General features: G+C 35.6%; 1 protein-coding gene across 9 annotated transcripts; it reads right to left on the reverse strand.

The window, feature by feature from the left end:
* Positions 1-12998: 12998 nt before the first annotated feature.
* On the reverse strand, positions 12999-24556 carry THNSL1 (threonine synthase like 1). Of its 9 annotated transcripts, none has more exons than XM_081050765.1 (5): positions 24227-24493; positions 22851-22977; positions 20708-20859; positions 17435-17603; positions 12999-16190 (listed from the first exon to the last, which is right to left on the reverse strand). In XM_081050765.1, the coding sequence occupies exon 5, from the start codon at positions 16140-16142 to the stop codon at positions 13911-13913; it is 2232 nt and encodes a 743-aa protein (XP_080906891.1). In that variant the 5' UTR covers positions 16143-16190; positions 17435-17603; positions 20708-20859; positions 22851-22977; positions 24227-24493; the 3' UTR covers positions 12999-13910. The 9 variants fall into 9 exon arrangements, with proteins under 9 accessions (XP_080906891.1, XP_080906894.1, XP_080906889.1 ...); XM_081050768.1 differs by lacking the exon at positions 20708-20859 and adding an exon at positions 18822-18952 and having other exon boundaries at positions 24227-24404; XM_081050763.1 differs by lacking the exons at positions 20708-20859; positions 22851-22977 and adding an exon at positions 23213-23496 and having other exon boundaries at positions 24227-24514.
* Positions 24557-24596: the final 40 nt, after the last annotated feature.

Here is a 24596-nt window from a genome sequence, read left to right on the forward strand (position 1 = left end):
GTGTTTGTGCATACATAAGTTTATTATGATTTTATTACTGATTAAACAATGTATAACACAAAATTATAAATAGTAATAAAAAATAATATTCTTTCTTGTAATTTTATATAACCAATCAATTTTAACAGAATGTGTTAATGTTTGCCTAAGTCTTACATCTATCACCAACTTATGGTTATGATGAAAGAATGTAATTAAGTCATGAATGTTGGTTGATATTTTCCTTAATTCTTAAATCTTTTTTTTGGGGGGGAGGTATTATTAGTTCATTCTCTAGCTTCTTTAATTGAATACTTGATCATTTATTTTCATACACATGTATGTGTTCATACACAGATAGATATAGACATGCGAGGTCTGGCAATTAAGTTTGCGAAACTGTTGCAATGCTGTTGCTAACCTTTTTTTTATGTCAGGGGATTATTCGTTATGAATTTGTACCAACTGGACAAACAGTTAACCAAGTTTATTATTTGGAAGTGCTGAAAAGGCTGCATGAAAACGTTACACAAACTGAACTTTTCACCAACAATTCATGGCTCTTGCACCATGACAATGCACCAGCTCACACAGCACTGTCTGTGAGGGAGTTTTTAGCCAGTAAACAAATAACTGTATTGGAACACCCTCCCTACTCACCTGATCTGACCCCCAGTGACTTCTTTCTTTACCCAAAGATACAGGAAATATTGAAAGGAAGACATTTTGATGACATTCAGGACATCAAGTGTAATACGATGACAGCTCTGATGGCCATTCCAGAAAAAGAGTTCAAAAATTGCTTTGAAGGGTGGACTAGGCGCTGGCGTCTGTGCATAGCTTCCCAAGGGGAGGACTTCAAAGGTGACTGTAGTGACTGCAGTGATATTCAGCAATAAGGCCTGTAGCACTTTTTCTAGGATGAGTTCACGAACTTAATAGTCTAACCTCACATAAATAGACATATATACATGCACACATACATACATATACTCCACACATATTAAATATATTCTAGGCCTTACATTTCTAAGTTCCACTGTAGCTGCATATATACACATTTTATGTTGTATTATCATTATTGAGTTTTCATTTGACTCTCAAACAAGTTGGATTAAATTGTTTCTTGATCTTTAGAAAACAGTGGTGTGGAGACACTATTTTAAGTCCCATTAGATCTTTCCAAATTCCCCACCTTAATTTACCTATTCCAACATTTTTGAAGTGTGTCCAGCAAAATATTTACATTTTACTTCAATTGACAAGTAAGTTTGGGAAGAAAGTTGAAGTGAAATTGAAACAAGTTTCCTTAAGGCAGGATTAATATGCTAATATGCATTGTTAATCTATCTATGTATATATAAAAAGACATAGAATGCAACATTTCCACAAAACTATATGACCAAATATTTTTGTCTGTTTCTTACAAAATGCTTAAGTCTCATAGAATAATTTAGAGATGCTTAATGACTCTATCAGTATCAGTATCATTAATTCTACCTATTATCTCCATTTAGTAGTGTATTAGGCAGGGTTGTTAACTACAAATAATAGAAGTCACTCTGAACAAGTTTAAGCTTAAAATAAATTTATTAAAAGATAATAAGTAGAACAAAAAAATCCAGAGAATCAGCTTTAGAGGTTCGCACCAGAAATAATACCCAGGTTACATCACTGGATTACCTTTTGGCACCACTAAAATGGCAATAAAATCATTAAAAAAGAAAGTGACAAACTGACAAAAAAAAAAAAAAAAAAAGCAGGTGAAAAGACCAGCAGCAGCACAGTTTGGGAGCCAAACAGCAAGTGAATGACTGCTTACTTACTACTTTAACAGATTAGGAAGCATTGAATGTTTCTAGTATAAAAATTTCAAATATAGGCTGATTAAAACATAAGGATTCCAAAATAGTTCAAGAGTGAGAAGTACCATTTATCTCTGAAACTGGGGAAGGGTGAGAGGAGGAATATGGAACTAAAAATAAGATAATTCATTGATAACCTGTATAAAAAGCAATTTGGTCTTGGAAATGTCCCCGATACCATGTAGCAGGATGATTATTGATTAAGACTGCAGGTTTGTTCTATGGAGAGATTTCAGATACTGAGATACCAGGCATAGGTCATGGCAGAAACACAATACTAAAAAAAAGGGAGAAGTTCCATAATAAGAACTCTACATGTTGATGATAACAATCCACAGCCTCTCTGTCTCTCTCTACTTCAATTATACTTCCCTCTAGGAGTCCTTTCCAGGAAATCTAACCAGGCCAAAAGAAAATCCCTATAGACTGAGTTGAGGGTACCCACTAAAATGACCCAATCAGATCATCATACAGTGAAGACCAATAATTGACAAGTTCCATCCAGGAAATAGTTTCCAATCAGCTTCTTACTACTTAAAAATTAAATGTGAATGAGAGAGGAGGCTCACTAAACATTTAAGAAATACATCAATAGAAAAGACAGAAACCAAAACAAACAATCAAAAAGTGGACTTCAGAAGAAACAAAAACAGATTTCAAAAGAATTTTTAAACTGTAATTAAATTCCTTAAAAAGATGAAAGATGTTTACATTTGTGAAACAAGAATAGAAAACTATTAAAATTTTTCAGAGGACAAAAAAGAGATTGGGTATTAAAAACATGATCATGGAAATTAAACTTTTAATGGACGAGTTAAAAGAGAACTAAAACCAGTAAGTGGAATCCTTCTAAAAAAAGCATGTATGAATGAATTCAAAGAATAGAAAAGAAATGGGAACTGGAAAAAAAGATATTAGAGAATTAGAGGACATATCAGTTATTTGTTATTCCATAACAAATCACCTCCAAATTTAGTGGATTAAAACAATTTATTATTTCTCACAATTCTGTTGGTTGACTGGGTTCAGAATAGAAGTTCTTCTCAATTTCTGCTTAGGACAGTCATATAACCTCACCTGGGAACTTGCCTGGGGCTTTATAGTCCAAGATGCCCTCTCACCCTCCAAGGTCTCTCTCCACATCACCTCTCACTATTGAGTAACCTACTCCAAATTTCTTTACAGAAGAAAAAGAAGGAAGTAGAAGTGTCCAGTCCCCTTATGTCCTAAGCCTAGATGTCTTAGATATCATTTCTGCCACTTTCTATTGGTAAAGCAAGTCATAAGACCAGCCCAGATTCAATGAGAAAGACAATACACTTCATTCATTGATGTGAAGATCAGCAGGTGAATAAAGGGTGGGGAGGGATTGTTGTCCACTATTTTTATAGTGAATCTTCTACACCACATAAGATCACTTCAGGGATTTCCAAAATCCACAAAACAGGAGTTTAAGAAAGAAAGAACAGAAACAATGAGGAAAGGGTAGAAAGTTAGAAAATAAACATACTTTGTGAATTATCAGAATTGAAGGACATGATTTTCCAGATTAAGAAGGCCCAATGTGCTCCAACAGCAAAACAAACAAGCAAAAATGCCCATATTAAGAAACATAGTCATGAAATGTTAGAATCCTGATCATAAAGATCCTAAAAGCTTCTAAAGAAGAGAACAAATACGCTACATTAAAAAAAAAATTAAGAACCAGAATAACAGTAGACTTATCAAAAACAAACATAAAACCTAGAAAATGATAGAATAATAGCTTCAAAATTCAGAGGAGAAAAAATGACTTCCAACCTAGAATTCTATACCTACAGAAACTATCAAGCTAGTTTGAAATTGGATGAAAATATTGTTAAACAAGTAATTTCTCAAATAATTGAAATACCATTCATACTATTTCAGGAACTACTGGAGGATGGTTCTACCAAATTTAGTAAATAAACTAAGAAAGAGGAAGAAATTCGATCCAAATCAGGAGAAAGATAAAAGGACAACATGAATAGAAAGGAAAGATGACTGGAGATCCATGGCTAATACTTATGCACAACCCTAGTAGATCAACCAATTTGCACTGGACTAGAACAGAGGACTCCAAAAGGTAAATCTTATAGAAAAAGATAAAATTTATTCATTATCTAATGAATTTATTTATATTTTTAAAAAATTTCCAATATCAAATTTTATTTTAAGCTTTAGTAACTTAAGCAATATAATATTGGAATAGGAATAAAGTGAATCTTTGGACTAGAGTAGAAATTCCACATACTGGTATTTGTAGAAATTTAGTATATGCTAAAGGTGGCATTTCAAATTAGTGGGTAAATTATGTAATAAGTGGTGTTAGGCCAACTGGATATCCATTTGAAAAAACAAAATATATCTTTAATTCATGCTAGTTACAAAATGAATTCCAAATGGGTTAAAGTTCAAAGATGAGATAAATGTCTAAAAGTATCCAAAACAAATGAAAATATATGCATGACCTTGGGTGGATAGGTCCTTCTTAGGATACAAAAATAAAATAAAATAATAAAAGAGGAGGGACTGATAAAATTAGCTATTTCAAAATTAAAACCTTTATATGCCAAGTAATATCATGAATAAAAAGGTTTTTATAAAATGGTGGACTGGAAGATACTTCGACATATATGATAGATAATAAAATTGATTTCTGGAATAGACAAAGAAAAATCTCTAAAAATGGGAGGGAATGCAAACAGTCCCCTTCCCCCTTCCCCCAAATGCAAGCAGACAAAAATGCAAGAAGGGAAATAACAAGCTCAATTCCATTAGAAATAAAGAAAATGAAAATTAAAACAGTGATAGACCATTTTTAACCCATTAGATTGGCAAATTTTTAAATGTTTGATAATATAAACTGTAGGCAAGTATGTATTCTCACCACCAGCCAACAGAAATTTAAATGACGTATCTCATGTCCCAGTAAATTTACTCTTTAGTATCTTCCCTAAAGAAACATTTGCACTTATGACAAGAAGTCATGTTCAAGATACATAAGAGTGAATTTGGAAACACCATAAATGTTTACCATTAACGGAATGATCAAATAACCTAAGCACTTCTTCACTATGGTATATTATGCATCAATTAAAAATAGTAATAGCTGACATTTATGTGTGTAATAATTCATCCATTGTGGGACACTCGAGTTGCCTCCATATCTTGACCATTTTAAACAATGCTGCAATGAACATGTGAATGCACATGCCCTTTTGAAGTAGGGTTTTGGGTTTCTTTGGATAAATACCCAGAAGTGGGATTACTGGGTCTTTGTCTCTTGTTATAGCCTTTGTTATAAAGTTTATTTTGTCTGGTATAAGTATTGTTATTCAAGTTTTTGGGTTTTTTTGTTTGTTTCTATTTTCATGAAATATCGTTTTCCATCTCTTTACTTTCAGTCTCTGTGTATCTTTTGATCTGAAGAGTCTCTTGTAGGGAGCATATGTAAGGGTCTTGTTTTCTTATCCATTCAGCCTATGTTTTTTTTTTTCACCCCAGAAAACCATGTTCTTTTATTTTATTTGTTGCATTAAAAATTATTTATAACATAAGTAGTATGTGCTTTTGGGTGAACACTGCAGAATTCTGAGATTTTCTTTTTTAAATGAATTCTCCCACTACATCTCATTGCTTAATATTAACAGTTTGGTGTATCATTCCAGACACTTCTATGCATAAATGAACTATATAAACATTTATACATTTTTTGTACAAACAAAATCATAACTTATGTATGTTCTACAACATACCCTTTCAAGTCAGAACATGTCAGCACCTTCGTTGTTTGTATGATCGCATTAATGGGCATTTGGGTTATTTCCAGTTTTCCATTATTGCTAACAGTGCTGATATGACAATTTGTATTTAATCTTTGTGTACTTGTATGAATTTATCTACAAAGTAACTATCTAGAAGGAGAATTACTGAGTCAAAGAATATGCAAGATTAAAATGTTATAGAAATCGCCAAGCTGCTGAAATCAAATTCCGTCCATTTACATGTTCATATACATGGTGATGTGTGCAATTGTCTATTTCCCCACTTTATGGCCAAGTCATTTTTGAAATCTTTATTTATCTGTGAGTGAGGCTTGTATTGCAGTATTTTAATTTGCATTTCTTCAACTGTAAGTGAAGTTAAACACCTCTTCTTATATTTATGGGCCTTTTATAAATTTTCTGATATCCATTGCTCACTTTTGAATTGTCTGTTTCTTATTTGTTGTAAAAGTGCTTTACACATGAAGGACATCATCAAATTAATTTTTGGCTTGTCATAATTATTGGCAAATATTTTTCATGTTTGTTTACATCTCATTTCCAAAATATATAATAACAGTTATCAGTATTCCATTTATGGAGTCCTGGTTTCTTGCAGAGTTGTATTTGTAATACTAGAACCTCAGTAAGTGAGAAGGTACTTAATGCGCATATTGAGAGTATGCAGAGTTTTGCCACTCACACTGAAGAGCGAGAGGTGCAGAGGATCCTGTTCTTTGTTTGGTCTGGAATCTGATAACTGTAGGGAGACAAGAGATAGCATGGCATGATGGAGAGAAGTCCTAGACTTTAGTGCTCCTCTCTGATGCCCTGTCCTCCCATGGCCTCTGTTTCTCTAAATGAAATAAAATGGGGTTGAAAAAGTTTAACTCCAAGGTCATTTCCTGTTTTTGCATTTAATGCATCTGGTCATACACGGCGTGCCCTCAGACAGGTCACTGCCCTTCTTGGGAACTATTTCTCGTCTGCCATAAAAGGCAGAGATAGAAACAGGGTGATGGGGCATCACTGAAGACTCATGTCAGCCTATGTCTTTTGATTGGCACATTTAATCCATTTACATTTAAAGTAATTATTGATAGATATGTAGTTATTGCCATTTTATTATTCATAGTTTTGATCTTTTTTTCCCCTTCTTCTTAAAGAAGTTCCTTTAACATCTCTTGTAATACTGGTTTGGTGGTAATGAACTTTTTTTTTTAGTGTTTTCTTGTCTGGGAAGCTCTTTATCTGTCCTTTGGTTTTAAATTATAGCTTTGCTGGGTATTCTTAGTTGCAGGTCCTTGCTTTTCATCACTTTGAGTATTTCCTGCCAATCCCTTTGGCCTGCAAAGTTTCTGTTGAGAAATCAACTGATAGTCTTATGGGAGCTCGCTTGTAGGTAACTAACTGATCTTCTCTTGCTGCATAAGATTCTCTCTCTCTTTACTTTGGCATTTTAATTATGATGTGTCTTTGTCCACACAAAAACCCTCCTTGGGTTTATCTTCTTTGAGACTCTGAACTTCCTGGGTTTGTATATCTATTTTCTTTGCCAGGTTAAGAACGTTTTCTGTCATTTCTTCAAATAAGTTTTCAATTCCTTGCTCTCTCTTCTCTTTCTGGTACCCCTTTGATGCAATTGTTGTTACACCTGATGTTGTCCCAGAGGCCCCTTAAACTAGCCTCATTATTTTAGATTTTTTTCTTTTTGCTGTTCTGATTGGGTGTTCTCTGCTAACTCATTGATTTGGTCTTCTGCTTCACCTAATCTACCTTTGATTCCAATTATTCTTTATTTCAGTTATAGTATTCTTCATTTCTGACTTTTTGTTTTCTATCTCCATTTTTATGTTTCCTGTCTCTGTTGAAATTCTCACTGAGATCACTGAGCATCCTCATAACCACTGTTTTGAACTCTGCAACTAGTAGATAACTTGTCTCCATTTTGTTTAGTTCTTTTTCCAAGCTGCACGGGAGAGACTAAGCTGGGAACTAAGGCCTGTTTCTGCTAGTGCCACGCTAGGGACTACTTAGCAAGGGGTACAATGCATGCTGAGGCCACATGCTGCTTGTGTGGGGTTCGTGAACCTTTGAGAGATTTTAGAAAAGTTGGCAGCATGAGCCAAGACAGGCCATTTGTATGGAAAAACCACTGGAAGCTGCTTGAGTGGGCTCACAATTTGGGTGGGGCAGGGTGTCAAAGAATCACCAGGACAGGGCGAACAGTGTTAACCGGGTTGATGGAGATTCAGATATGGTGCCTGCCTACGTCTGCATGCTGGGAGGGGGAAGGTCTCAACAAAAGAACAATGGTTCTACCAGCACTTCTATCTGGAAGAAAGCTGCCCCTACAGCCCTTGCTCTGAAGCTAGACAATTCAGTTTTCCCTGTATGTACCTTTTGAGTTTCTGCCTGGGCACTAGAGCTCAAAGCAAGTGAGTCTGTCAGCGAGTAAATCCATGCATGGACCCTTTAGGAGGAACACCTGGGACTGCAGCAGCCCTCCTTCTCACTCAGCCACATTCTTTGCTGGTTTTCACAGCTAGTATTGTGGGAATTTCTCTTCCTGGCACTGGAACTCTAGGCTGGAAAGCCTGGTGTGGAGCTGGGACCCCTCACTCCTCATGGGGGACCTCTATAGCCAAGATAACCCTTCCAATTTTTAACAGTCACATGTGGGTGTGGGGCCAGCCCATCCCACATTTCTGCCCCTCCTACCATTCTCAATGTGGCTTCTTCTGTATATCCTTTGTTACAGGTCTTCTGTGCAACTATACGTCAGGCAGTTCTCAATGAAGTTGTTCTGTAGTTTAGAAATAATTGTGAGGCGGTCATGAGGACAGCACAGAGTTTACCTATTCCAGTATCTTGACTGGAAGCTCCCACTATCTAATGAATTTAATTGACATCTGTGCAACTGTAGAAAGTTTGGAGATGAATTTGTTACATATGAAGAAAGCTAAGCAAATGGAATAGATACAATTATGAATTCCAAAAATAAAAACTTACAGTATACAATGTAACTAAGCCATGGATGATATTTATAGTCGTAATAATGTAAACACTAATATCGGTCTAATCCAAAATGATAACATATCTTTATTGGGAAGATGCAATGTAAGGAAATGAGTGGGTAGTGGGGCAGGACAGAGGAAGTAGAACTAATTATCTTTCATACAAGAATGTAAACAGATAATGTATAAATCTAAAATTCAGAGTAGAAGTTAAGTACGTTATCAAGAAATAAGGAGGAAAAGTGCCAGAGCAAATAGCTGATTTGAAAGTGGTTACCTCTGGGGAATGAGTATAGAAAGATGTACATATAGGATGGTACTGATTCATTTTAGCTTTTTAAAAACAAGTTGACTTTTAAAACTAGGTATATCTATAATTTTGTTTTTCAAAACACAATTTAAAAATAACACAAGTTTCCACTGGCGGGACTATAAAATGGTGCAGCTGCTATGGAAACCAGTATGGCAGGTTCTCAAAAAGTTGAAAATAGAATTATGCTAAGATCCAGCAACTCCATTTCTTGGTGTATATTCAAAAGAACTGAAAGCAGGACCTTGAGGAAATATTTATACACCCAAGTTTATAGCAATGATAACTACAATAGCCAAAATGTGGAGGCAACCCAAATGACCATCAGTGGATGAATGGATAAACAAAGCATGTTATGACATGGATGGAAACTTGATGACAATGTGCTAAGTGAAATAAGCCAGTCACAAAAAGACAAATACTGTATGAGTCCACTTATATGAGGTTTCTAGAGTAATCAAACTCATAAGGCATTTGTTTAAAAAAAAAAAAACCTCAAAAGATACCATTAGATGGTATTAATTTTAGAATTCATTCATCAAATACGAAATTTTAAAACAATCTATTGTGAATTAATTTAGAATTATAAAGTCCCCTAATATTTATAAATGAAATTTAACCTCCCATTAGCATTTTATGGGCCACTAAAATCTCAATAAAGTCTATGATGATCACCAAAAAAGTAGTGCCACATCTGCACATGTAACTTCAGTGCAGTGACTTCTCAAGATAGTTATTACCAGTATGATGAAGAAAGTCATAAGAATTCAGAAAGAGATAAACAGTTTAAAAAGAAAAATAGTTAACTTGATTAATTGTACCCTTCTATAGGTCAACTTTTGGATGTAGGGCTCTGGCCAAAACATTGCCAATTGATCAGAATATTGCTATACATTGAACAATTTGATTGCTATACAATTTGATTTCTTCTCTTTGACCTCTTCAAGTTCTATATCCCCTGAAATGCTTTGTGACTGTTCTAAGATACTTGGCTTTATTTTGTTTTGAATCAGAGGAGCTTATTCTTTGATTTTGAAGGAGCCTATTTATTTTGAAAGTTTCAAAGAGATAAAACTAATGATTTTAGTGGCTGGAGAACACCAATAGGGCCCACATAAATGTTTCATAGATTTTACTCATGTTTCTGGATTGGGACAAAAACTGTATAATTTATGTTTCCATGGGTTTGAGGTTCACATGAAAACATTTTTTAAAAAATTTATTAAGTAGTCTGAATTATAAAATGTTTATAAATTGTTTAATGGATTGAAACAGTATTTGCCAAAAGTGAATTGCTATTAAAATTAACAAAAACCTCATACAAAATAATTTATCACCTTCTAAACTCTATTTTGATGGAAACATATTTTACAATTTCCATTAATATGTAATTTAAAATTCCATTTCTCAGAAATCTTACAAATTCACTATATTTGACATTATAAAATAATGTCAAAGATAGTGAAAACTAGGAATTATAACCATAGCCTGAAAATTGATGCCAATTTTTTATCTCATAAACTATAAATTTTTATTTTAATAATGCCAAGGGATGAAATCTATTTTTAAATGTCATTAGAAAGAATCACAAATGTTTGGAAGTCCTTATTCAATAGCCCTCAAAACAAATTTTACAAACAGTATACCTGTTGAATACAAGAACAGATAAAACTGGCAATCTAAATGTCCACTAACTGGTGAATGGATAGATTGTGGTATTCATACAATGGAATATTATATAGTAATAAAAATTAATGAACTGTGGCTTCACTCATATGCGTGGATGAATTTTAAAGTTTTTCAGCAAAAGAAGGTGATGGAAGCATACACACAGTATGATTGCATTTACATAAAATTTTAAAAAATGCCAAAACTATGCAGTGTAAAACTATAAATACAAACAAGGGGATGACAAACAGAAAACTTAGGATAGCGGTAACTCTAGGGAAGAGAATGAATGTAATCCAAGGAGCCACAGTGGGTATGAAAGGTATAGTAATTTCTGCTCTTGAAGAGAGGGGGTGAGTACATGGGCATTTACTATTCATCCATAAACTACATGTATTTGACTCCGAAGAAAATAGAATAGAGACCATGTATGTAGACAACTCTTTTTGAAGAGGCTTGATCTTGATTGGAGCATAAATAAGAGTAGAGGGGGGAAGTGTGGATATTTAGTTTTGCTTTTCTGCTTTTTAAGATATGGATAGGGAACATCTGAATGGCACAGAAAGGTTCCATTAGCAGGAAGTTGAAACAGGAGAGATGACTGATGAAACAAGTTACTTGAGTACTCTAAAGGACAGAGTTCAAGGCACACCTGAAGAGGTTAGCCTTTGAAAGGAGGAGGAATGCTACCTAATTCAATTAAAGGGGAACAGGAAAGGATAAAAACAGGTACAGCAGATTTATACATTTAGTGATGGGAATCCAATGTATGTCACATCTGATAGCTGTTCCTCTTGAGTGAAGAAAGGTTATTAGCTGAGTGAAGGGCCAGAGTTGGTTTTGAAAAAAAGTGCAAGGATACGATAACAGTTTGGGAGAGTGAGAGAACAAAGTTGATCACAGATGAATGCAGGCTCCTGGACATTTCAACTTACCTGTTTCCCTTTTCTCTACCTAGAATGTATTTCCCCTTCCTTCTGAGCTAAAAAAATGTTCCCATCCTTCAAGACTCACCTCAGGTTCTAAGTCCTCTGAATCCTTTCCTGACTATTCCATGGTATACTTTCCTTTAAGTCTTAAAATAGACTGTATCATTTTTCACTTTCTCATGGACTGTCTTGCAATAACTCTTGTGTTGTACATGATTTAATTTTTATGTATTGTCTTCTTAACTACAGTTCTTGAGGGCAGAAATTGTCTTTTTTTTAAAGTTTTATTTTATTTAAAGATATTAAACATTATCTTCATTAGGAATTTATTTTGTAACATACTAAGGTAAATATCCAAATTTATTGTTAATCTACACATGACTCTCCATTTATGAAGTCACATTTTATTGAATATATATTCTTTTTCCCATTTTTATTATAACTTAATTTCCATTAGTAATTTGTATGTTTTGATTTTATGTTCTGTTCCATGGACCTTTCTATCTGGACCTTTCTAGTAACATGCTTTTTCACCTAATATAGCATTACCCTTTGTCTTTTTTTAAAAATTGTGTTTTTTTCAGTTACAGTTGACATTCAATATTATTTTAACATGAATTTCAGGTGTACAGCATAGTGGTTAACATTTATATCATCTATGCAGTGATCCCCCTGATTAGTCTAGTACCCATCTGACACTATACATAGTTGTTGCAACATTATTGACAATATTCTCCATGCTGTACTTTACATACCCATGACTATTTTGTAACTACTGAATTGTATTTTTTTAAAGTTTTTATAAATTATTAAGTAACTTAAAAAATACAAAAAGATGTAAGTTGGAATTTGGGAAGCCTAAAACATTTGTAGTTACTTTTGAAAGACGTCTTTTTTTTTTTTTTAACACTGTTCCTCCCTCTTTCAGAAAGTGTATTCTCATACACACAGTGAACATTTCTAAATGTCACCTACTGAAACAAATATCCTTAAAAGCAAATGATAAGATATACATGAATAAGTAAATTTTGAATCCTCCATTATTTTCTTACAATTGCTCCTGTTTTTCAATTTTTGATTTTAGAACCTACTTTATATTTATTTTTTTTAACAACAGAAACTTATTTTCTCATAGCCAGGATAGGTTCTTATTAGGCTTCTCTCCTTGGTTTGCAGATGGCTGCCCTCTTGCTGCCTCTCTATATGGCCATCTATATTTTAGAAGTTAAGCGAGAGAGCCAATGTTAACACATATTTAGGTTAAAATTTTTAAAATTTTAAACAAATCATTCCTGCTCATTAAACTATTAAATTTTTGTTTATAACTTTAAATGTTTTCCCATGGACGTAGTTATCCCAGAAAATAAAATAGAATGTTATCAGCAAAGACAAATTATGTTAGGAATGCCATCTTGTGGTTGAGAGTAGTCTATTACACTAACATATCCTTTTAGTGACAATCTTTAATTCAGAAATAAAACATCCAGTAAATTCATACATGTATCGTTAAAATGCATTGTGACTACAAAGAAAAAATAAGTATGTGCATCAATTGTGTGTGGTTTTAGTTGTCAAAAAACTGTTCATTGGAGAAAATGGACAGATTATAGAGGAATGGACTCCAAATAATACAGGAAAACTGCTATCTATAACTATAAACATAATTCTATTGAGACAATTCAAATAATCTGAATTTTAGAAAACTCTTAAAATAGTAATTTTACATTTCTGAATCCACTAAGTAGTTCTATTGATTATTACATCCTGGATTTAAATCACATGTCTTATTTTCAAACTACAGCACGCTAACTATAAACATCCACAGGGGAGAGAAGGACAAAGCATTTATCTAATTCAGATGGTGTAGGGTACACAGAACTGTAGCCTAAATGAAGTGTGAGTAGAGCTGAAAACACCGGTCTATCTTAACAGGTGAGCTTACTACTTCCTCCAAACAAGTTAGCCATTTGAGTGGTAAATTATCTTTCCCATCAAGAGACAACTAGTAATGGTTACACATGTAGTACTTAACAACTGTGCTTAAATATTTAACTGCCAAATTCAATACCAGACATTTTGGTCCACGTAAAAGTGTGGGTGAGGAAGTGGAAACTGATATATCCCTCATGAGTACAAAGCACACCACAATAGCACAAGGGTCCACACACTATGCTACCTTTTTGTCACTTCTGGATAAGGATCCAAGGAGCACGTTCAATGTTCAGTCCAAAAGATAATGATCTACATATAGACATACATATTTACATTAAAAAATGCTATAGTACTCCAAATCAATTTTTGTGATTTATTATTGCAGGCTTATTACCAGAAAAAAAAATATTTTACTCAGAAAACTCTTATATGAATTGATTTTGTATTAGTTTTTCCACATGACTCTTCATGACATTCACATCAGCTACACAGACCTGGTACTCCATCTTCTCTTGCTGCTTTGCTCTCTCTAATAAAGCCTCATGTGGTGGCGGTAATGCATTTAATGAACCCAGTAAATAAAGCTGACTTGCTGAAATTTGGTTGATTTCTTTAATCTTTAAAGCCTGCATGATCGCAGGTGTGAACTTTGAGTAATGAGCTGTTGATGAGACAATCACTGGGCAAGTTTTGTCTTGCATTCTGTCTGCAACCACTTTTGCAACAGCAGTGTGTGGATCCAAAATATACCCTGAAGTATTGTAGGTGGAGTGAATAGCTGCAAGGCACTCTTCCTCAGAGCACCAGTCGGCTACAAAATCCTGCTGAAGTTTCTCAACTAGAATCTTTTCTATCTGGAAGTGATGTTGCTCTTCTAATTGGTTAAATAATTTTGTCATTAACTGTCCATCTTTATTAGCCATCAAGTGTAAATGTCGTTCCAGGTTTGAAGATTTGAGAATATCTATTGCTGGTGAAAAGGTCTGTGCTAATTTTCTTTCCCTTAGATCATAATGTCCTGTTTTTATAAAATCAGTCAAAACATGGTTCTGATTAGAGGCACAAATAAATTTTCGAATAGGGATTCCCATCATTTTGGCATACACCGCTGCTAAAATATTACCAAAGTTTCCTGTGGGAATGCAGACATCCACTGGGCTTCCAAAAGAAATAAATCCTTGGCTAACAAGATCAAGATATGCAGAAGCATGATAAACTACTTGGGGAAGCAGCCGGCCCCAGTTTATGGAATTAGCTGAACTTAAGACTGTTCCATATTCCACAGTAAGAAAGCCAGTAAAATCAGAATCTTTAAAAATTCTTTTTATAGCTGTCTGGCAAAAATCAAAATCTGACTTGACACCTACTGCCCATCCATTTTCTTTCTGACTACCAATTATTTGTGCTTTTTGAAAATCACTTACTCCATTTTCAGGAAAAAATGTGGCCACGGCTATTCTTTGCTTGTCATTTTTGTTAAGACGACTGAAACCATTTAAGACGGCACTCCCTGTGTCTCCTGAAGTCGCTACCAGTATCATATAATTGCAACTTGGTGGAATACAGTATGTAAACATATGAGGCATAAGCTGTAAAGACAAATCTTTAAATGATCCTGTTGGTCCATGAAACAACTCCAGCATAAACTGGTTTCCTGAAAGGTGCCTGACAGGGGCAATTTTGGAGCAGGCAAAGTTTTCCCCATAAGCAGTTTCAATCATTTCTCCCAGTCTGGCAGCAGGTATATCAGCAGGATGTATACACTTTTCCAATAATATTTGTGCTCTTTCTACGTAGGTTGCTTCTACAAGGCTTTTCCACTCCCCAGGGTTTAATTTTGGAAATTCCTTCTGAGGAACAAAGAGTCCACCATCAGAAGCTAACCCTTCAATCACAGCTTCGCTAAAGAATTTTGTTGAAACCTTCTGTTCACAGTCTTTAGGCCAAATGTGTCTTGTTGAAATGAATGTTTCTGAGTCCACATCTTGGTATCGTTCAACTGCATTAAGCACTTTGTTGGCTACCTCCTCTGGGGAAGCCCCACTTTCACAAAAAACACGAGTATCATACCACTTCTTATAATACAGTCTTCTAAATTTAAGTAAGTCTATCATAGATGTTCCAGAATTCTGACCTACAATTCTATCTATTTTCATTAATTTTAGACGACTAACTATATCTATTAGAGGTACATCCAGGTATACAATTATTCCATTTTTCTTCAGATGCCACATGCTAGCCTCATGCATTGGATTGGACCCCGTAAGGGAAATCACACTTCCAGATGCAGAGAAGTTTAACACAGCTTTTCCTTCCTCTTCTAAAAATTGCTCATTACCAACATCCTGTAATTTTTTAGACACACTCATATTCCAGGTTTTTTCAAGGATATCATCATCCACATCTATGACACAACAACCCAGTTTCTGACCTATTATTCTACCTACTGTTGTTTTCCCAGCACCAGGAGGTCCCATCAGGATAATATTTTTGTCTCCAATAAGAGAGTAGGTTGAGTGCCACGACTTCCTTAATTCTGCAAGTGCAACGGTTCTTGAAAGAAATAGCTGGGCATGTTGATCCGTTTTAACATGTATAACAGAAAAACATTTCTGGGTTATTTGTTTCAGATGCTGACATCGGTTAAAGTGGAGCATTTTCTTTTCACTTTTCTGACCAAGCCAACCTAAAAACTGGCTTTAGCCCTTATCAAAACATAAAAACAAAACAAACAGATATTTGGTTACTAATTTCAACAGACTAACAATCCCTACAGGATTAACTATAATCATGCCCATAGTATATAAACTGTTTTAAAATGTTCCAAATTTATGGGACATTTAAAAAAGTATTCAAAACCCAAATTCTCATGTATTGCACATTATCGTTTTAAATCATTTCAAATCTCAAAGCATTGAATAATCTAAACTTTAAAAATCTGTAATTATTAAGCAACAGAAACTGTATTCATAAAATGCTATATCATAGATGCTTTTTAAAAATATATACTAAATCAAATTAGGATTTCTTTTCCTGTAATGAAAACTGTTTTATGGTTTACAACCCATATAAATAAGGAGTATTTGGAGTTGGGATGCTATTTACTTGCAATTCACAAAAGCTAAATAACACTCTTTATGTTTAATTTCTGTTTATTTATATGAACATGTGATAGACTATTAGACTACGATGTTACTCACATATTTCTTAGTTACAGAATTCACAACAGGAAACCAGAATAAAATATTTGCTTATAAAATGCTTAATTTTCCAAACCATAGGGCAAAGGTATGACATTTTCCTTCTCATGTGCCTTTTACATGCATACTGTTAAAAATCATTCTTACATTTTTCTTATTGAAATCCTTAAAAAAAGCTAAAGTGAAAGATATAATATGCAAATAGTTAAGAAAAATTTATAATCAGCAGCAAGGTCAAAGGCTACATATCTATTACCTTATCTGCATGGGACTATCACTTCTGTCTCTGTCCTATAAACATCATCAGTGGAGAGACTTTATTCAAATTTCAAACTCCAGAGTGACAGCAAAGAAACTCAGGAATGTTTCCGATAAGAGGAAAAATTATTCTGGCATTCAAAGCAACTCTATAATTCCCCCATACTTGTCAAATCCGTCTTTGGAAATATACTTACCATTAAAAAAAAAATGCATGCCAGACAAGTCAAATTTTTAGTCATATGTAAAATGTAAGTTAACTTTTGCAGCATTCATTTAACTTGACGAAGGTAATTTTACAGACACATAGTGGGGCTTTTCATATGTTCTGTGGTAGAACCAAACTGCAGCTAAGCATATTAAATATGAGATGGTACGTTTAAATGTCCTGAAAACTTTCAATCATTTACTACTCTGATTATCAATGCTACTTAAACTGTTTTGTAATTAACCAATTAAAGCATTTCAAGCTAACACTGAATTTAACTTACAAGTTAAATTACAACTGTCAAGAGAAGGAATACATTTCCTTATTTGGCTTTTCAGCTTGTACGTGCTGTGCTTAATTCTCACTGACTTGTAAACATATGACACACAGGAAACAATCTTAGATGAAGTTTGTTGATGTTGAGGCAAAGTCTATCTTTGCGAAAGTGGAGTCTATAATGGAAAAAAATTTCAAATTAATCATAGCTGCATACAGTATCACAAAATTCTACACATAGATTAGTCTATTATTAAAATATCTATTTGAAATATTTAAAGTACAGAAAAATAATGAATTGACCCTTTTCATGTCAACTTGTTATTCAAAGGTTAAGATACCGCTTTTTTCAGCATGTGCCTAATTATAGAAATTTTTACTAAACAGTACAAAATGAATTTCTACTATCAATCAGTATAAAAGACAATATAAACAAATAAAAACATATTAAATCTTTCACGACACCTACTATTATAACTGTATGCTTAGCGATCAAGGAAAAAAATCAGTGGACTAAAAGCCATGAAATGAGTGTTTGAATTACTCTTTCAGGTTGTTTTATCCACCTGAGTCACTATATGATTTGTACGTAATTATTATCTACATACAAATTAAAGTGCATACAAGTAAAAACCGCAAATGAAGCGTCTGCCACACACAGTTACCTCTAAACTATTTAAATGAGTTTATAATAAATTCAAAGCATGTATCAGTGGCTGGCACATGATAATATTCATATATATAGTAATAGTAATTGTCATTCAATTACAACGGACTAAAAGCACACAAATTGAATCAGAGTATCCAGGCACAAGGCTAGGCATATTTTTTTGTAGTTTGATTTGTTTATAAATCTTCAGAGAAAATATTGGTACTCATCTGTGAATGAAGAACTGTTACGCCATGCACAGTCTAATTCTCTCCCTGGTGTAAAACCAAGGACTAGAGAACTGTATGCTTGAACCTGATCTGCAATTTCTTTTACTAAACTGTATTCTGGTATTGTACCATAACACTAGCTATTTTGAGGGCACTGAATAAAGACAGCCTGATTAATTTACTTTTCAGGAGGTTTTTGCTTATAAAATTGTGTCTTCCTTTTTAGTTCCCAATGCATACCTTTTTGATGTCTGTATTAGTAATAACTGTATGTTATCTGAGTAGCTGATTTGTTTTTATGGACACCAAATCTTTTAACTGATCTTTTCTTCCACTTTATGTTGGTTGCTACAATGCTTAACATCAATGACTTTAAAAGAAGACTGTAACACCAACATTATGCATGTTAACTTCACCTTATCTTTTATAATCTTACTTTCCCTTTGCTTTTTATGAATTAAAAATAGAAAATTATGACAGTCCAGTTTATTAATTCTGTATCAATATTATTTCACCATAAAAATCTTCCTGTGGGTGGCGGGATGGCTCAGTTGGTTAGAGCATGAGCTCTCAACAACAAGGTTGCCGGTTCAACAACAAGGTTGCTGGTTCAATTCCCATGGGATTGTGGGTGATCCCCCTGCAACTAAAGATTGAAAATGGTGACTGATTACTAGCCAGTCTCACAACTAGATTGAAAGACCATGAGTTGGAGCTCATGGGCCCTGGAGAAACACACTGTTCCCCAATACTCCTCAATAAAAGAAAATCTTCCTGCATCTGGAAGAAGGCAATTAAGTGCCCATAATGTGTATCAAATATTATCATTTTAAAAGAAAAATAAAGATGAATTACACTTTAAGCTACATACTAAATTTTGTTTTATAACATTTAGCCACAAAGTAACTTTAGGGCTTCAACATCCATTGCAAACAAACAAAATGACAAGATGGAGTAACACCCACAGCATGTAAGTTTTATCTGGAAATTGAGTTTACTTAAGTATATAGTCAATTCTCGTTATTAATGGTAGCTGTGTTCTATAAAGTCACCATGAATATTGAATTAGTGACTATTGAACCATTGCTCCTATGGGAATTACAGGCTTAGTTTTCTCAAGCCTCTAGTTACAACGTTTTGCCAACTGATCAATACATAACCTTGTTTTACGTGTGTTTCTGTTTACAGGCATCTTATTTAACATATATATTGTTGATTCATTACCACTGAACTCACAGCCAACAGCACTCTCAACTCACGCCTGAATGAGGCTAATCTAACACTTTCTTTTTCTGTTAGGCACCTGATAGCACTGTTGCCTGAGGAACACTAGGCAGCACTTCAGCACTCTGCTGGGGGCCATTTTAAACAGCAAAGTCACCAACCAAAAGCACACAAGTGCGAAAAATGTGGCACTAAATAAAATTAGAAAGGGACATTTGTTTACAGTATGAGACCTGAAACAGGAAGGCAGAGTATCACCCCGTTTGACCTCAGCTTGGAACATGCACATCAGACAACTCAAATTTTTCACTACTGTGCACACATCCATGAATGACTGCAAAAGTGCTATAAATGTTAATTTGGGATTAACAGTAAATTTTAGCAACTAGAATTCACAAATATGAAATCTGTGAAAAGTGAGAACTGACTGCATATCATTTCCCTTTATGATTCAAAGCCATGTTACTAGACATTTTCCGTTTTGTATTTTAGTATGTTTTTCAGTATAATGGTCATAGATAGGCAATTTTTCTTCAGCCAAAGGACAAAACTAGTTGAAATTAAATGGAAGTCAATCACAAGAGTCAAAAAACAAAAACAGATCTTAAACACAACATCTCTTGGCCATAAAGTATTCAGGTTTTATTTTATCATTAATGTTCTCAAATATTTTTTGTAGAGTCAAGTTCTACACCAAAATATTTTAGTTATACTAACTCCTCAGAGATTGGAAGATCTACACAAATCCATTATACGTTGATAATTTTCAAATAGGTTTTCCTACTGATCACTTATTATGGGGCTTTTTGACCCACTAATTCCAATGGATACTTTTTAGACATAAAAGACATGTCATTCAAATAGATAAAAAGGTAGTGACGTGTCCGTCTCACAGCAAGAACTTCAAAAATCAAAATCAGAATGTCCACATGTACATATTAATTCAAATACTGTGTGACCCCAAGGCACGAAACTTAACAATTTTATTGTGATAAGCTGATTAAAACTGAATTAAGAATTCAAGGGAAATAAAGTACAGAAATCACTCTTTAAATTATTTCCTATGAATGCTAATAAAGTTATATTTTTAAACCAGAAATATACATTAATTTGCAGGAACCTGTGTTTTCCTAAGTTTACCAGTAGATGATTGATAACAACCAAAATCATACTCAACCTGTTACCAATTTTTACTTCCAAAATGATCCAGAATTTTTCAATCCATTATAAAATTAGTTTCCAATTCCTCTGGGAAATTGTCAAAATCCTACTTAAGTCAAAACATTGTAGCAATTTGTCATCCATTTAAAATATTTATTGCATACTCTTCTGAAATAAAATACAAGACAGCACTTCAAAAATTTTTTCATAATTGGCTATATAGTTCAATGACCTTCTGAAAATACTATGCCATGATTATGCTTGTCATCTATATTAATGAAATCTCTATATAAATTTCTCAGATGAATGACTAAATCTAGTCCATTATCTAATGAAGATATTCTGAGGTTTTAAAAAATTCTTAAAAATTGTTTCCCTAAAACCCATGTAACTTTACTAACAATTGTCACCCCAGTAAATTAAAAAAAAAATTGTTTTCCAATAAGTACTGTATTTTGCCATGTATAATGCGCAACCATGTTCTTGGCCCAAACTTTCAAGGAAAAAAAATCTTTCGTTTTAATTTTTTAATTCAAATTTTTGTTTACATTTAGGTCCTTGTTTTCTGTATTATAAAGGAATTTTACATTTATTTGTTAATATATTATGGTATAAGAAATTTTGTGTAACAAATAATTACAAAACACAAGAACCGATACAACATGTAAGAAATGTTTGTACCAGTAGCAAATTTACGATATTTACACAACCCAGAAGACCAAGAACTCTTCTTCATTGCAAATTCATCATAAGTTCAATATAACCAATTATCGTTTTCCAATATAAGTTCATAAGTTCAATATAACCAATTATCGTAATAAGGGTATTATTCTGCATACAGATACCATTATTGATTTCTACAGTTACACTTTTAACTCATAAGCATATATAAAATAATTTAAAACAGTTATACAGATACAGAATTAGTATTACCCATGTATAATGCGCAGCATTATTTTTCCCTCACAATTTGGGCAAAAAAGTGAACATTTTACATGGCAATATATAGTAATAAGAAAAAATACAATTATACTAGGACAAAATAGGCAGGGGGAGGTAAACCTCTGCTGCTTCTGACTAATGAACAAAAATCCTTTCAACCCTTCAGTCAGTTCGCTCCTACTTCCTTGGAAACAGTGATGTGGAGAGGGTGGAAGGACCACACACACCAGTGGCATGTTGTAATCACAGGGATCTTACAATGACAAGCGTAATTTAAAAGTTCACCACTCATCTTTGCTTGTATCAAGTTGACGAAGCATTTCCTGTTGTTTACTTTTGCTGTTAGATATCCTCTTAGTAGTCTTGCGTATTTAAGACTTTTTAAGTACACTTTTTAATACTGTAACTTGGAAAAATATTGTAAAGTATATCTGGCTTTATAAAGGGTTTATTTTCCTCCCAATTGTCTTATTTGTATTCCCACCTACTCTCATTTTATTCATCTAAGTAGATAAAAATAATCTTTAGCAAAAATCCTACTTTGTATGTGCAACCGTTTTACAGCAGGGGTCTGTGCAAACTACCAAGCCACAGGACAAATCTGGCCAACTACCCTTTTGTAAATTAAGTTCCGCAGGAACACAACTTTACTCATTCATTTGTTCACTTGTTTAATATTGTCTTTGGTTGCTTTTGAGCTAGAATGGTAGAGCTGAGTAGTTGCAACAGAAACCATGTGGCGTGCAAAGGCCTAAAATATTTATTATCTAGCCCTTTACAGAAAAAATTCACAACTTTAATGGTATACCAATATTAATTCCCTATGGACATACCAGACACAGGCATTTCCCTGAATAGTATTGCCCTCTTGGGTGAATTATAAAAATTATAAACTTATTGTTTGTGAACATGCTTTCAAAAGACAAACAGAATTACAGACCAAGTATCTAAGAAAAAAAGAGTTCCCTTCCAAATGACTTAATAACTTCTTCATAACTGTAATCTAAATGTAGCATAGTAAGATCTTAAATTCTGTTTAGTATTTTTAAAACCACCATAATATATTGACATCAGTGAAAAGACTGTATTCGTAAACACCAGAAAGTCAAGACTAGGCAGTTGGTGCTTACTAAGTGGAGAATCATGCCTTTTTTCTTTTACTGGCTCTTTTGGGAACTGATTAACACAAATAGTCCCAAAGTGTTCCTTTTACTTACAAAATGTAGAAGTTTTGGCTAATGACTATCCACTTGGCTAATGATATCATTCTGAGTCCTTAGTTCAAATCTTGGCATGTACAGAGAAAAATTCTGTTCTCTCTCAAATTCTGTTCTCTCTCTCTCTCTAAAAAAAAAACAGAAAAAAAAAACAAACCTAAAAAAACAACAAAAAACTGAAACCAGAAATACTCAAACGAGAGATAAAAAAAGGCAAATCTGTATATACATGTTTTGACTAGAAAATCTGGTGTGAAAGAGAATCATTCCCAAGGTGTCACTGATCTGAAATAAAACATTTGTTAGACGCCTGGTATAAACATTAAAATCTCATGAACTGGAAAGGAATGATAAGGACCTACACGTTCCGCACAGCCTTTTAAGTAGAACTAAAAAGTTCGCCAAGCCACCAGGTTGTTTTAACCCCTCCACCGAGCACCCGGGCTGCCAGGCGGCCCAAACCGGTGTCGTCTCCCATCTTCACGCTTCTTCATTCCCTTTGGGCAGAGCGGCTACTGTACGTAAGGTTGGTTCAGAACCATCCATCTTCCTTCCCAAATCATATCGCCAAAATGTCTTTAGAGACTCGGGATGGCCAAGGCTGTTAAATGAGCTTCTCTCAGCCGTCATAACGTGCATTAATAGGCTTATGAAAGACCAAATGGGATGAGAACGGAATGAAACAGCTTCTCAGAAAGACCCTTTTCAAAAACGGACACCAGAAAAAAAAAAAAAAGAGAACGACAGAGAAAGGGTAAAAATTAAAGGGCCCATAGAAAAGCTCCTTCTGGTTTAAAGCCGCTCGTTTGAGAAATGAAGGCCACATATCGTGGTTAAAGACCTACGGGGAGGGGCCCGGTCCAGAGCGGAACACGAAGCCGAGCAGAGCAGCGGCGCGAGGGAAAGCGGGCCCCAGCGGAGACCCCGCGAGCGACGGGGGCGCGGGAGGGGGCGCGGGAGGGGGCGCGGGGGGGGGCGCGGGGGGGGGCGCGGGGGGGCGCGGGGGGGGCGCGGGGGGGGCGCGGGGGGGGGCGCGGGAGGGGGCGCGGGAGGGGGCGCGGGAGGGGGCGCGGGGGGGGCGCGGGGGGGGGCGCGGGGGGGGCGCGGGGGGGCGCGGGGGGGGCGCGGGAGGGGGCGCGGGGGGGGCGCGGGAGGGGGCGCGGGGGGGGCGCGGGGGGGGCGCGGGGGGGGGCGCGGGAGGGGGCGGGGCACCGCGGGTTCCGGGCGGGCCGGGACCGACGGCCGGGAAAGGAGCGCGGGCCGACTTGACCTGACCACCGAGTAGCGGAAAGGGGACAGCACGCGGAGGGGAAAGGCAGGAGATGGGAACGCCCTGGTTTCTCTAGTCTCCCTTTCTTTCTCCTCAAATAACTCACCAAGAAAATCACCCTGAGAAGACGGGGGAAAGGAAAAGAAATGGGCGGGTGTCCGGCAGCGGCCAGTGTCGCGTCGGGGTCGCACCCCGCCCGCCTGGCCCTCGCCCCAGCGCTCCCACAGCTCAGCTCGCGACCCTCGCCAGGCCCGCCCCACCCACGCGCTGCGGCCTCCGCGCCTGCGCTAGTGCGGGCCGAGGCGGCCCTACGCGCCCGCGCGCCACACCCACGGCCCACAGCAGCCCCGCGATGGGCACAGAACTCGCGTCTGGCGCTCCACCTACCCGGGTCTTCTCGGCTCCCCTGACTCCTCCCCTCGGTCGTCCCGCTCCCGACGTTTTTCGCGCGTCAGCGTGGCTTCAGTCGCTGGCCC

The sequence above is a fragment of the Rhinolophus hipposideros genome (assembly GCF_964194185.1).
Source record: "Rhinolophus hipposideros genome assembly, chromosome: 1".
Lineage (NCBI taxonomy): Eukaryota > Metazoa > Chordata > Mammalia > Chiroptera > Rhinolophidae > Rhinolophus > Rhinolophus hipposideros.

What these genes read in the sequence shown, in the direction of transcription:
- THNSL1 (XM_081050770.1), bottom strand. Translation starts at nt 16,142, where the DNA reads ATGCTCCACTTTAACCGATGTCAGCATCTGAAACAAATAACCCAGAAA.